A 15,016-nucleotide genomic window follows, 5' to 3' on the forward strand; every position below is an offset into this window, starting at 1 on the left:
TAGGTGGCTACAGATTAACTAGTTTGACAAAAGCACCACGCGTCGCGTCATACTGAATGCCACTGACGGATCAAATTTAAACGCCTATCTCAGCTACTTATAAACGTGAGTAGCTTGTTTTCTGAGGCGATATGGTTTCCTTCAGTCGTCTAAATCTCACCAACGGGTACGACATGGACTGACATATATATCGCCTTGGGGTGAAGTAGAGATCAAAACGAGCTTCAAATGAATACAGCAGTTATAATGTTTGCCAGGCGAACGTGAAGTGCAATGGCTATCTCAAATTTCACTTGGTCTCATAATCAAAATATTGATGCGCCACTCGGTAAAGACGATTGGCAGCCCCCGAAAGCCCATTGGCATTTGTCCACTTTTATAGAGCTACCAAGACACCATAGAGAAGTATACATGTGTTGAACATTGGCCTCCACTTTTTCAGTGATATCACTCGTAGTTAAGAGTGGGCAGTGACTAGCGGCCAGTTAATCTTACCTCGACCGTCCAAGTGTTACAGGTTTTACTGATTAGTGTCTTTGACGACACTGAGAAGAATATGGGTTATGGAATTTATAATGGGTGTGGTGGTCATACACTGTAAAACCACCTTTCTCAAGCCGTAAAATTATCCATGAATACACAAGTGAAGTTTAAAGTGGATGGCAACGTGATATCTGCGTATTATCGAAAACGCAACGCATGACGGTGCTAATCAGGTGATTTATGTGAGTGCCCAGGTGTGAAGTTGAAAAATATGAGTGGCAAAACAACCTGCGTGAAATAATATGTGATAAAGATCGGAATCACGTGAGCAGAGAAAAGAAATAGGTCAAAACATGAAACGATTGGGCATGTTAATAACAATAAATCGACAAAATGGTGACTTTCTGAGCCAAAGAATTATTTTTTGGGGTTCGCCAAACTCTTGGCAACTACTGAAGGAGTTAGATTTAAGGCATTCAGAACCACTTGTTTATACGATCTCTGAACATAGCTAGACTGTTTTTCGGACTTACTGCGAGCGAAATAGTGTTAAAGCAACTAAATGTTGTAGGGACTAGATCTGTGTCCTCTCAACGGACAGTCAACAAATCAATCAAGTAGCTTACACAACCCACACTACACTTGATTTCGCACTCAGCAGTAAAAAGCGTGCTTCAGAAATATAGAAGCTTATGAAAACATCCTATATAAAGACCATCGAGTCGAAGTATCATAATCCTTGGTTGGGTCCATAAATGGGAAAATCCCTCTGTCTCTGTCACTCTGACTGATGTTCAGTGAGCGTCAGTAGCTTGTACTGAGGCAACGAATTGAGTCCACGATACTCTTCACGGGGACTGCGCATTGAAGTCGTTAAAAGATCAGTCATTACATTCAGCTGAGGAACGGCCTGCGGTAGAATGTTCTATAGGTGTGGAAGGTGATAAATACTGGCCTACAGGCAAATAAAAATGAGGGATTCTGCACTGCAAGGAGGCTGAGCATCTCAATGGTGGTTTTTCCCAATTTGTCGGCTACCTCTTGGCGAATTCGCCTCATAAATAAGGGAAAAGACTGGTGGCAGAGGTGCTCGTAAGTACTAAGGTGATTGTTACACGTAACGCCAAACAAATATCAATTGAAAGGAATAGTGCATCTCAGTGAAAATGCATCGGTTGCTGCACCATTCTCTTCAACTGAAGCTTGACAGAACGATAGATGATGTGGAATGGAAAGTATATTATTACCCTTCTCGGCATGTATTTGACTCAATACATGGTGATTACTCTATTCGACTGCTTCACTGATGGCCTTCGTTCACCTCGCCAAGCTTGACAATCTGTACTTTTAGGTGGTGGACAATAAAGCATACTAAAGTACTTCAGCTATTGGCTTCGGCTGATTGTTCTTGCCCAGTTCTCTGTGTCCTTTCCCTTGGTGTCGTCTCTCTGTATTTCACCAAGAAGTTTCATACTTCGACTAAGTTAGGTGAAGTCAAGTAGCGGAGAATCTGACGTTGAGTGGACAGAAATGCTCAAATCACCTGGTCCATATGGAATAGTGTGTCATGGGACGAATTTCGAAGACTCCGGTAAGCGATTTCTAGATGATTTTGCAGTGAATACATCTAAATGGTGATACCGAACATTGCTTGTGGCAGTCGACGCCACCTTCTGGTGTGGCCTAACTGTTTCTCTGTTAATATTTGGCAACGTCTGTTAACTGACTCACACTCGTCTTCACTAAAAATATCCCTCCTCGATTTGCACTTTTGGTTATGTTGTTCCGACTGTATGTCGCCTGTTGATATAACGCCCTTTTCTAATTTGGTTTTGGATCCCTCTCCAACAGTCAGCAAGGCGGAGACTCAGCAACACAACAGTATATAGAAGCACTTCGAGAGATTCTACTAACTCAGTGCGTACCAGATGTAAAACACAATTGGATAATGGTCCAAGATGTTGGCGACCTCACAAGATCGCCGATTTTCTTCCGAAATATGCGAGCCATGAGTTGGCCGACTTATAGTCCGGATTCGAAACCCAGTAATCGATTACAACGGTCGCGATAATGATGACGATGATGGTGCTACAACTCATCTGACTCATCATCCTTGGCAGCAAGATCAGTTTTCCCCATCCTGCTGATCCGGAAAAAAGAAAACAGTGGACAAGAAGAAAAGTTGGTATTAGCTTACTACAATCATTCTTGAATACCTGTAAAGAAACAAACTGTACAAACGCCTGTAAACTAGATTGCATATTGCCATCGGTCATCTCGAGACGTCTGTGTGATGTGAGTAGCAGAAATTTTATACACATGTGTTATTGATAACCTGACTTGGAGATTGTTTGAAGGATTTAGTTTCTCTAAAGGAATAAAGATGCTTGTGTTCCTCTCCAAGTAGACTAGTTACGCCGCTGTATCACTCAGTTCCTTTGTAAACCAGACGTGATAGCTCGGTTTATTGCCTCATCATCATTGTCAGCTGTAAGAACCACGTACTTGTCGTACAGTGGTTGTACCTGCCGCAGCACTGTCAGTGAACTGTTAATTGGGTGGAATGGGAAGGGAGCTATGCACTGAAGGCAATAGGTTGGATGCACGAGCGCCATTGAGGGAGCGACTAGACCATGTCTGACTATGTCTCTAACCATTGATGTGGACCGTACCGGGGTCCCCATCCAGGACGGCGGCAGTGACCAGCGCAGCTGAGTTTGCTGGTAATGGCTTTCATACTTCGCTGCCAAGTCATTGCTTGACCGCCTCTGGCTCGTTTCCACCGTTTACATGGTTGGGCGAAAAGAGCGCTTCGAGGAAGTCGGTCGACTGGCATACGCAGCACGTGGCCAAGTCAGAGTAACCTATGCAGTGTGATTAGTTCTTCTAACGAGGGTGAGTTATTTCTTCCGAATACCATCCGACGTACTTCATGATTGCTTATCCGATGTTCCCAACAGATTCGGGCAACGCTCCGAAGACATTGATGGTCAAACACTGAAAGACTTTTGATGTCTCCGGCGCGCAGCGGCCAGGTTTCTGACCCGTATGGTAATATGAAGCGCACCGCAACATTGTAAACTCGAATCTTAAAGGGTATGCTGAGGTCACACCCACGCCACCGGTGACACAGGTTCACAAAAACTGCTCTGGCCTTCCTGAACCAGATGAAAATATAATCTTTCGCGAGACCGCCGGGACTGATACAGCTGCCCAGGTGAACAGACGTGTTTACCACTTCAATCAGTTCATCGCAAGCATGAGGCTAGGGTTCGAGCCCACCCAGTCTTGCAGTAGCACTTTACACTTTGCAGGTGTGAAGCGCATGCCGAACCGTGAGGCAGAATCGTTTGGATCATTTAGTATTATTTGCATTACCAGGGGGTCAGATCCAAGAAGAGCTATGTTGTCTGCGTACTCGATGTCTGTGAGCGGAGGCCCAGGGGGAACTTCGATCCTACAGGCACTATAGGCTAATAGTGAGTCTTCCATGATCGTATCAATGATGAATTTGAAGAGGAAAGGTGAATGAGGACAGCCCTGTCTGACACCACTTAACCTGGCGAACTCAGAATTGGGCCTCCCGTAGTTCATCACACGGCCGCGGAAGTTGGCATACAGCACCTTAAGAAAGGTCAAGAATTTATGGTTCACACAGACACTGCCTTATACAGAAAGCTAGAACGTGATATCAGTCAGAGTATGTTTGGGAAACCCACTTTCCACTTTTGGAGGCATCTGGTTGGATGGCTTTGGAGGTAATTCACCCGACATTGTAATTCAGCAGCATTCACCTAGTCCGTCTTATAGCTCGTCTTTGATTTTCAAATTAATCATGCGTATTCGTTCCACTACTAGTTGCTATGCAAAAGGTCGAAAAAGTATTTTAATGATTCCATACGTATACTGCTGAAGCTACTTTTGCTTTTCAGTAAGGCTCAGAACTTGTCAGTCACCAGCTAAACCGATTCCAGGATATTTTCCCCTGGTTCTTCACCAAAGTAACTGGGATTCGAAACAACCAAGCGGCTTAGGTGGACTACGCCGTTCGGTGTTCGCGAAATGGAATTGGTTTCTCGAAAGCTATGGCATTTTCAGGGTTTCCATTTCATAGTGTAGAGTGTCTATGTTTAACGTCTATGTTCATTTATTATTGCAAACTGTCTACATTGGTGATTTGTTTAAAGGAGTGAATCTTCAAGGTCAACAAGCATCAGTGTGAAGGATGAAAAGGACAGTCCCAGTTATCATCAAACGCGTGTGAAGTCGCTTTCGAATCCACAGCACAGCAAGTTCAAAGTCGAATGTGCGCCAAAAATTTCAAAGGCGATTAATTAAAACAAATCGCAAAAAATGACTGCGGATGAGGGTGATTTTTGGTGTGAGCACATATGAAAAGAAATGCAACATTTTGAAGTAACAGGTTTTATTTCACTCGCAAGGGCTTTGCAGAAAAATGCGCTGTACACCCAACGCGCTGTGTGGACTACCTTCCTGTGAGTCAAAATGAATAAACTTGAGATATCGTGATAAAGATCCCAGGTCTCGTTACAGCCGGATAGCAAGAGGGCTTGGCTGTCACTCAGATGGTGGGACCCCTTGTGAAAATATATGCGAGGAATCCAGCTTTTTACAGTTACAACAGTTACACTCAGTAGAATGATACAGATGAATAGTTGTTGGTATGCACTAAATCTGGGCCCCTGTTTAACATGCCAATAACCTGATCACGCATTTGGAACTGTCAGTTAACTCCCTCCAGCTCCATAGCTCATGCAGCAACTCACATGAAACGGCCTAACGAGGAACACGTGATCTAGGGCAGTGCGACGACCCCAAACGATTCCCAAACGTGCTATCCAACCAGTTTATGTAGTTAAAGGGTCCTGTGATCTTATCTGCTTGAAAACATTGGCTCGACTGCATGTGGATGTGCGTACCTGTCCTCGTAGAACCACGAAATTTTTCAACTACAGTTGAGTTGTACAGTGTACACAGGCCTGTCTAGAAATGTCAGGATTCGACAGCGAAGCAGCAGCAAGGATACTCCGTTGGATTCGCGCCTTAAAAAAGCCACCAAGCATGCATGGACCCTGCTGGGAAGCCTCCAAGAAACTGCCGCAAGATGTCCAATCTATTGGTTCAAACGAGTTTGGTGATTATCTTAAAGATGGCTTGGCACTTGGATATATTATGGCTTGTCTAGATCCGACGTTGGTTCATGAAGTACTTGAAAACCCAATTTGGGAAGTTTCCGACAAGACAACTTTTGAAAAACTGCGCCAAAAGGAACGCATCAGGTTATTTCTGCAGTTTCTCACGTCGCTGAACATTGAGAGTTCAGACCAATTCAGTGTTTCTGGTTTGAATGAAAAACTTGACCTTGAACGGGTTGTTCAATGTTTGAGGGAAGTGACCTTAATGGTTGGACATCTGAACGGATGTACTGGACCCGTGGAGTTCCAGAACTAGATTCCGCACAGGAATACCAAGGCCCGATCGAGGAGAAGAAAATGGCCCTTGTATGGTAACAATTTATTCGTGTGTTCGTTTGTTTTTCTTCAGTAATTCTGTAGTTCTCACTTTCATTTGGCTGTTTCCTGTATGTTTTTGTGTGTGTGCCTGTGATCCGCACAAGAGACTAAACATTTGCATAGGATTCCCGATGTCACAAAACGGATAGTATCGTTTTCCTGTCTTCTGAAATTATTGTGGTTAGATCCGGGCTGACTACGCCACGTCCCCTAACTGGATACTTCCTATTTGGGTACGACAGCCTAACGGGTATTTTCGGATACCTTGGCGACAATGTACATGCACAGTAAAAGTACTTCACATTGGTTGGAGTAATGTGACCGTTGTTTATGTGTTATCGCTTGTATGCTGCCAAATGTCATTCACTTGATCAATATTTCAAGTAGTATTGATTGAACAATAAAGTCTCACCTGACTGTCATACAAGCACAGTCACAGCTGACTTTCAACACCAAAATCTACATAGAAGCGTAGTGTACCGGATGGACAGGCTCACATTTGATTCGATTCAAACGTGTTTTACGGAGCAGGATAGAATGAAATGCCCTCATTTGCATACCGATTTGGTTTTCACCTAAACCTTTTGATGGTGTTTTCCAACTGAATATGCTTCACAGGGACCACCCGGTGTTCTAGTTGATGTGAAATTCGGGATATGGTGGTACATTTTCTTGAGGGAAACTACTAATGACGTTGCTGAAATCTCTTCGGCAGCCTATCACCAATTTCGCCTTTCGTGGGGCTCATCAGGTGGGCACAGTCCTCGAGTTTCTGTTTTCTGGTCGGACCCAAACTGAGTAGTTTCCTTCAAGAAAATATACTGGTATATCTTGAATATCGTAGTAAGCAGCAGGTGACCTTCTTGAAACAGATTCAGCTGAGGAACAGCCACAACCGAGAGATTCAACTGGAATTCAGTAGAGCATCCCGTGTTGTGCGTGAGTGTTTTTCGCTAATTTCGTACCATTTGGCTTCAAGCAGAATATAAGGTTGACGTAAACTCGGCGACTTCATCTACTCCACCACCCCAAAGTGAGCGCAACCGATGGTGGGCTGCCGAAGAGTATTCAGGAACCTTATGAATAGTTCCCTTCAAGGATAGAATGTTCCTTTTAGAGACCAGTGAGCTAAATGACATCTTCTAAAACCGGCAGATGCGTTCGTTTTTTTCTGCTTACATCGTAGGTTAAGTGCAGGTAGTACGTCGTTGCGAATGCATAATTTGTCCTGATACTCAATTGTTACCAACGCCGCAACTGGACTGCACGTAAAACGTGGAAAGCATGAACAAGGTGGTGGAAATTTAGGGGTAGGGTTCGCAGGGCAACGCGTTCGTTGTTTATTCAGTTCATTACTTCGATCGTTGATACGTTACTTCGCTTAGACACATGTCAACTATCTACGATGAAACATCAGTAAATCAAAAGGCAATAGATTGTAATATGGTGGGGGGAGTCAGCCAACAGAATTCTACTTTTAAGGAAGTTTGTATTCAGGGACACTAAGGGGAGTTTAATTGACTTATGCAGATGTACTTCACATCAGTGGTGCTACAGACCCCAAGTTATTTCAAATTATCATCGTTCTCGTACGTGTGGTCCACAGATTACTCCCAACACGCAACAAGTAAGAAACCTTTTAAAGAAGACGGGAATAATGCTCGTTTTTGTTATACAAGAACAGTCGGTGCCTAGCTATACGCAATCGGTTTACAGTCGTTAACGTTCTTTGAAGCTGACCACGAGAGTTGTGTTGCACCACAAAGTAAAGTCAGGGCGGATAGTCTCCTGGCAACCACAAGCTGCCGAGTTGGCAAAAAACATCCATAGACCTGCCAGAGTCCAACAGATTACTAGAGGGGATTCTGTGGTAGCGAAAATGGGAACAAAACCGACCAAATACATCGTAACTATGTTGAAGTTGGACTTTCCAAATTCACGGCCCAACTCCAAGTTGGGGATATGGTTACTTTTCACTTGATACAGTAATCTAGTGACAATCTACGTTAGGATATATAACCGTTGGTGACTGGATTGTTCGGTGATCTTGCCTGACGCTTCGTCTCTAGTCAAGGTAGCGTCAGCGCTGAGAAATGGGGCATCTTTGCGTCTTGTTTCAGCTGTGTCGTCCGTACGGGATCCATACTGGATCTTACCACGATGTTCCTTTGTGTATACCTCCGTGACTCAATGAGCTATACTGCAGGGTGTCCGTGCGACACTCAAAGAGCTTCCTATAGCAGGTTTGTCATGGTTAGAGGTCTAACCAACACAGTTTCCTTACCCCCCCCCCTCCCCAGTTTGAGGTTGGAACTTACCAACGCCGCAACTGGACTGCACGTAAAACGTGGAAAGCATGAACAAGGTGGTGGAAATTTAGGGGTAGGGTTCGCAGGGCAACGCGTTCGTTGTTTATTCAGTTCATTACTTCGATCGTTGATACGTTACTTCGCTTAGACACATGTCAACTATCTACGATGAAACATCAGTAAATCAAAAGGCAATAGATTGTAATATGGTGGGGGGAGTCAGCCAACAGAATTCTACTTTTAAGGAAGTTTGTATTCAGGGACACTAAGGGGAGTTTAATTGACTTATGCAGATGTACTTCACATCAGTGGTGCTACAGACCCCAAGTTATTTCAAATTATCATCGTTCTCGTACGTGTGGTCCACAGATTACTCCCAACACGCAACAAGTAAGAAACCTTTTAAAGAAGACGGGAATAATGCTCGTTTTTGTTATACAAGAACAGTCGGTGCCTAGCTATACGCAATCGGTTTACAGTCGTTAACGTTCTTTGAAGCTGACCACGAGAGTTGTGTTGCACCACAAAGTAAAGTCAGGGCGGATAGTCTCCTGGCAACCACAAGCTGCCGAGTTGGCAAAAAACATCCATAGACCTGCCACAGTCCAACAGATTACTAGAGGGGATTCTGTGGTAGCGAAAATGGGAACAAAACCGACCAAATACATCGTAACTATGTTGAAGTTGGACTTTCCAAATTCACGGCCCAACTCCAAGTTGGGGATATGGTTACTTTTCACTTGATACAGTAATCTAGTGACAATCTACGTTAGGATATATAACCGTTGGTGACTGGATTGTTCGGTGATCTTGCCTGACGCTTCGTCTCTAGTCAAGGTAGCGTCAGCGCTGAGAAATGGGGCATCTTTGCGTCTTGTTTCAGCTGTGTCGTCCGTACGGGATCCATACTGGATCTTACCACGATGTTCCTTTGTGTATACCTCCGTGACTCAATGAGCTATACTGCAGGGTGTCCGTGCGACACTCAAAGAGCTTCCTATAGCAGGTTTGTCATGGTTAGAGGTCTAACCAACACAGTTTCCTTACCCCCCCCCCTCCCCAGTTTGAGGGTTGGAACTTGTTCTATGAAAATGGCAATAACTTGACATTTCCCGCCAAACACCACTACCTTGTGGTCAGCCTTCCGAGTCAGAGGCTTTGATTGAGGCCCTAGTCTTCCTCCTGTCCACGTCTTGGAGACCGGGAAGTATCTTAGTCCACCTATAACCATGATACCCACAGTTAACAATACTCTGGTGCCACATCAACCGTCGCGTGATGCCAGCAGCCGGGTCGCCTTACTTGCTGCATACAGCAGAGCAGCTAGTCGAAAACAGGGCATAGCTGATGCTTTCCTTCTTGCACTTCCGCATGTTCCCTCGTCTATACTATCCCAATCGAATCTGAATACTCTTTCTCTCTCCAGGTCGCAGTACTAGGGCTGACCACTTTCTTCGCCGTGCATCAAGCTTAGCTGCAGTTTCTGTGTGTCCGACTTCAGTAAAAACCATAAATACCACGAAGTTTGTTTTCAAACCCCGAAAGCCTGTCTACTTAGCCACCTTCAGTGTTCGAACACTGAAGCAAGCAGATCAACAGGTGGCTCTTGCGCGTACGCTGGATTCCCTCTGTATTGATGTGTGTTGTCTGTTCGAAACAAGGATACAGAAGGCAAGTACTGTCATTCTATTGCCTGCTCCATGGCTGCTCACCTCTGGTGATGCAGAGGACGGTGCAGATGAATATGCCGGAGTGGGTATCGTCTTGAGCGAGAGAGCGGAAAAGTTATTGGTTGTTGATCAGATGGCTGTTGATCTGTTCGCCGAGCTTGGCAATTGGCTTGCAAACGTTTCGTCACCATACGAGGAGACATCATCAGTGCGCAGCCAACTGATCGTATCGTTGTGGTTGGTAGTGATATCAGCGCCCAGGCAGGTAGAGTTGTATCAGTCACTTCCTTGTTCCGGATCTTTTCCAGATAAGCCCCGCCACCAATGCAAAAAGTGCATGTGCGAAAAGTTAAGCCCCGCCACTTTGTGCTAGCTCCAGTTCAGTGCACGCACACAACCTTGACCTATTTTTGATGAAAACAATTGCTTACCGCATCTAGGCTCATTTTGTGCAGAGGTGGTCATGTATACAGTGCCAGGTCGAACTGTGGCCACTTTGATGGACACAATCCAGGCCTGCATCGCTCCCCGCTCAACCATCATCTCCGATATGTGGGCATCATACCAAGGAACTGAAACAAGGATTGACATGAATTATACTCGTGAAACGATTAATCATACCGAAAACTTTGTGGATCCAACGACTGGAGCTCACACACAAACCATCGAATCTGTTTGGCACGTCTACATGATGCAGAATAAACGCCAATCCGGTACACAGCGATTTTTAGTGGACAGCTACTTGTGTGAGTTCGTCTGGAGGCAAAGGTACCGAAAANTGGACCTTTTCATGCAAGTTATTAATGACATGTCCCAATTTCACCCCATTCAATAAAAAATAAAAGTGCAAATTTCATATCCTCTTTTTTCTAATCTTTTTTGGGTGGCGGGGGTTAATTTTTTGGCGGGGCTTATCTGGAAAAGATTCCTTGTTCATTCAACTAACTTCGTTTAATTTGTCTCACGCGACTCCTTCGTTTCACAAACGCACAAATCACGTGACAAAACCCTGTCTCGCTGGGAATCTAAACTGACATCAAGTAGGTCCCCGTCTTGTAGGCGTCGGAACGATTCTACGTAGTATACACAGATGAAACCTTCCTATACATAGGAAGAAACGACACAGTCAAAACACTCGCGCGCGCAGGAGGCAGGGAGTCAGCCATACTCTTCAAGTCCACGAACAATTACGGAACACGTGTAGCAGCTTTACTGCGGGAAAATACGTTCCTGTCGTCCGGACTTTCACCCAGAAACTCTCACAAATGAGAAGTCACCTTCTTTACGTCTTCCATTGTTCGCACTGTGTTTATTTTATACCCGGTGCAACTCACCATTGTAAACTACTGTCAACCATAGTAAAATCAATTATTAGTGCATTATTAGTGCACTAATAGACTAAGAGCTGCAGAGGCCTACTTGGGTGGTCGTCTTGGATTGGTTACGAGAAGCACGGACAACGGAAATCGCCCGCTTCAGATGTGTGCCACAACCTACTGTTCNCGGATTTTCGGAAGAGCGGAAATCGCTTGAAAACGTAGTGCTCACCAGCGAACCACTTCCGAATCCAAATACATCACACCGCTGCCAACTATCGGTGGTGAGGGTCGATGACTGCCAGCTAGTCCCTCTAGAATACCACGCACTTGTGCGCTGATGCTTTCTTTGCGCTTCTCTGGTCTACCCGAAACGCCCACCCCTCGCACACCATTGAGAAGCTAGTGGGCAGACTCCTAGAACAGGAGGGACACAGGCTGCTAGAACGCCTTCATGGTTATTGAAGGTCACTGGAACAGTTGTCCAAAGCGCTCTTCGGAGCCGGTGGTTCTGTTTGTGGTACGACCCAGACATTGAATCTCTGATAGGAGCGTGGCTTCGCTGGAGGACAAGCGACTGATCACTTCAGAACTCAACCCGACGCATCATCCGACTTAGAATCTGGTGGAGCCAAAGGAGTGAAGAACTAGAAGGTGCGAAAAATGCAGGAAACCTCCACAGCCTGTTCCACTTGATTCCTTGAAGCCTCTTGTCAGTGAAACTGTCATGGACCATAATGGCCCGCTGATATTCAGTAAAGGAGAACGTCTGAACCATTGGGCATAATATTTTGTCCAAATATTCAGTTGGCCACGGACCAAATTAAATCTGGAACGCTAGCCTTCAACAGAAGGGCGGAGTGTGAATATGGAGTCTTTCTTCCAGACCAATGGAAGTACAACACATGCAGATAGCAGCTACACTATGAGTACTGTTGCTAAGTCCACACGAATAACTGGTGTGTAACTCTCTTGGTGGTAGCTGTGTGTTACCATACTACTCATGCTCCAACTGAGGAACCCCTTGTTAAGCAGCTGATCCAGCTGAATCCCATAATTTAACTTCATTTACTCCATTCCACGAAGCACCACTGATCATTTGTGCCCATTTTAAATAGAATCAAACTAACGAATATACACTCATTTGCAAACTAATTTGGTTTTTTGGAGAGACTCACCTGGAACCCAGCTGAGTCTCTCGTTTATGATGTCGGGCCGTTTATGAGCTGTCGACAGATTATGAGTAGTACATTACAAAAACTCGAACTAAATTCTGCAATTTTTCGTGAAACCATCTCCCCAGGTTTACCAAAGCAGCCTACAAACCCAAGTGCAATAAATCATCTCACCAGACGATCAAATTACTTCCGTTAGTTTATCCTTGCAGTGTGCATGTATCTTTTCAATGTAAAGATGAAATAGAATACCGCAAAATTTTACTGAGCTTTCTTAAATGCGGATATTTGCACACACTGAACTGATTTTGATCTTCCAAGTCAATCATAAGTCCATGGTTCCAACTGAACGGTACCGCCCGGAAAGAGTAGCTCACCGATCTTTTACGGTTTCTAATCAGCATCGGTCGACGAAAGAGTTTCTCGCGTTGGTGGCCTGTTCGATGGCTTCAGCAATTTGGTGGCAACCCGGTTGATGTCACCTATACTGTTAGTGTTCTAACTGTAATGAAATGAACTTAATTATCAGGTGACAAATACTCAAAAAGCTTATGTTTATAAGAATAATGATGGTGATTACAACATTTAGGCGCATTTTAATAAAATAAGTACAATGTCAGAATGAAATGGTTCCGAAAGGTGACTTATCGGTTTGAGCACACGTTATGGCAATTCTTCAATTTTGTCCAGACGCAGTTTTGGGCTGCTACACGTTTTTTCCTGGTTTGTCTGTAGCCATATCGGTTAGACATGAATGGTAAGAGTACCTGGGTGAAAGTCCGGACTCGAGACGTGTTTTCCTTCCAACTTAACTGCTACACGTGTTTGGATATCAGCATTTCCGTCCATGATTATCCTTCATAAGAGCTCCAACTTAGAGCGCATTTGCACGTTGCAAGCCTAAACATACATCTCTGCTGTTGGTTACTGAAAAAGGGACTACACACTTGCTTCCACTTTTGTGATTTTCCGCAAAAAGTTCCTATGGTTTGAACGAAAAAAGAAGTTGTAGCGTGCATCCATCCAATCGCACATTTTCAATGACGTTTGAATAACTGCCATTGAGCAAAGTGAATAGCGTTCGGTTCGATCGACCTAATGCCAGGCTATTTCAGTAGTGAACTACACACAACAGCTGCCACTCGGCGATGCCAGATTTTGCCTTTGTTGTATAAATTCACCTGCCTAGCTGATATGTGCACAAACTAGTACTAAGAGATGAATTTCATAACGGATCTAGTGGTTCATCCCTGTTGTTCACGGCAGCCAACTATTCTGTTTTTAGTTTCGCCATAAAATATTCTATGCCGCCAAAGATTTTTGAAAAGTGAACCGGAAGAGGAATCTTCACATAACCAGTATTAGTGCACAGGTGATGCTGATGGCCGTAATACAAATCAGGTGTATGCACTTATAAAAGTTTTTACTATGGTTAACAGTGGTGGGTTGCAACACGTATAAAAATAAATGTAATGCGAAGTGGGAGCAAGTCAAAAAGGGAACTTACCGTATGCGTGAGTCCCTTGGTGGAAGTCTGGACAGCGGGAACGTGTTTCCTCCGCATGTTGGCTGCTACACATACCTCATAATTGTCCGTGGAATTGGAGTGTTTGGCTGACTCCTTGCTCCATGCACGCGCGCGAGTCTGTGTACACTGATTGTGTTCGGTTTTCCTATAAGTAGGTCCGTTTGCCTGTACGTGGGTGTGTTGGCACATGAATTGTTGCTACGCTCACTAGACGGTACCGACACTCGATGTCCGATGAGTCACCTTAATGTGACGTAGTTTGTGGGTATGGGAAAAAAGACAAGCCTCGTGATCCAATGAGCCATTTGTGAGCTGAACAGTCAAGTGTGTGCGTGACCGGGTAGCTACACCAACTCCTTGCACGTGTTCGTTAGGTCACCCTTGAATAACTAAACAGTTGAATCTCACGGAAGATGTGATGGAAATACACGTTAACGGCAGTTGGATGTAAGACATTCCTCTGGCCAGTCTTGATTTGGTTGATTCGCGACCATGGGTTCTGGTCGGTGGATCAACACTCAGGTTCGTTTTTAAACCAAGCTAGGATCAGTTAGGCCTACTGACGCTTAGATGAGCATGGCCAAGATTCAGAAGGCTAACTAACCATCAGTTTTAGAAAGGTTTGTACTTGCCTGCAAATATTTTGCCCTCTAGACTACGTCGATCTCTAGCGAGCAATGCCAGCGTTCATAATGAAACCGAAATGTAGCAAGACCTTTGTTCGAGATTAATCCAGCCGCTCGGTCCAAAGACATGAAAACCAAAGCTGGGACACTTCATGCTACCGTTTAGGAATAGTTGTAGTGAACTCGTTGACTCACCCAATATTTCAGAAGCCTAGAATTTGTCAGGTTATCGGACGCGTTTTGTTTGTCTTATTGCACTGCGCGGATCATTACCTGTGACCCTCTAATTGTCACAAGTAGGTCTATTCTCATATCACTCCAGTTAAATGGCTGAAAATAAAACCCTTTGATGAAGTGGAGTTCAACTGCCTTTCT

At 44.5% G+C, this 15,016-nt stretch overlaps 1 protein-coding gene across 1 annotated transcript; it reads left to right on the forward strand.

Moving 5' to 3' along the window:
* Nucleotides 1-5,493: 5,493 nt before the first annotated feature.
* Nucleotides 5,494-5,955, forward strand: T265_01544 (hypothetical protein; the record flags this gene model as incomplete). Its single annotated transcript, XM_009165603.1, has 1 exon — nt 5,494-5,955. One exon carries the CDS (start codon nt 5,494-5,496, stop codon nt 5,953-5,955), a length of 462 nt encoding a protein of 153 aa, XP_009163867.1.
* Nucleotides 5,956-15,016: the final 9,061 nt, after the last annotated feature.

The sequence above is a fragment of the Opisthorchis viverrini genome (genome assembly GCF_000715545.1).
Source record: "Opisthorchis viverrini unplaced genomic scaffold opera_v5_17, whole genome shotgun sequence".
In the NCBI taxonomy this organism is placed as follows: Eukaryota; Metazoa; Platyhelminthes; class Trematoda; order Opisthorchiida; family Opisthorchiidae; genus Opisthorchis; species Opisthorchis viverrini.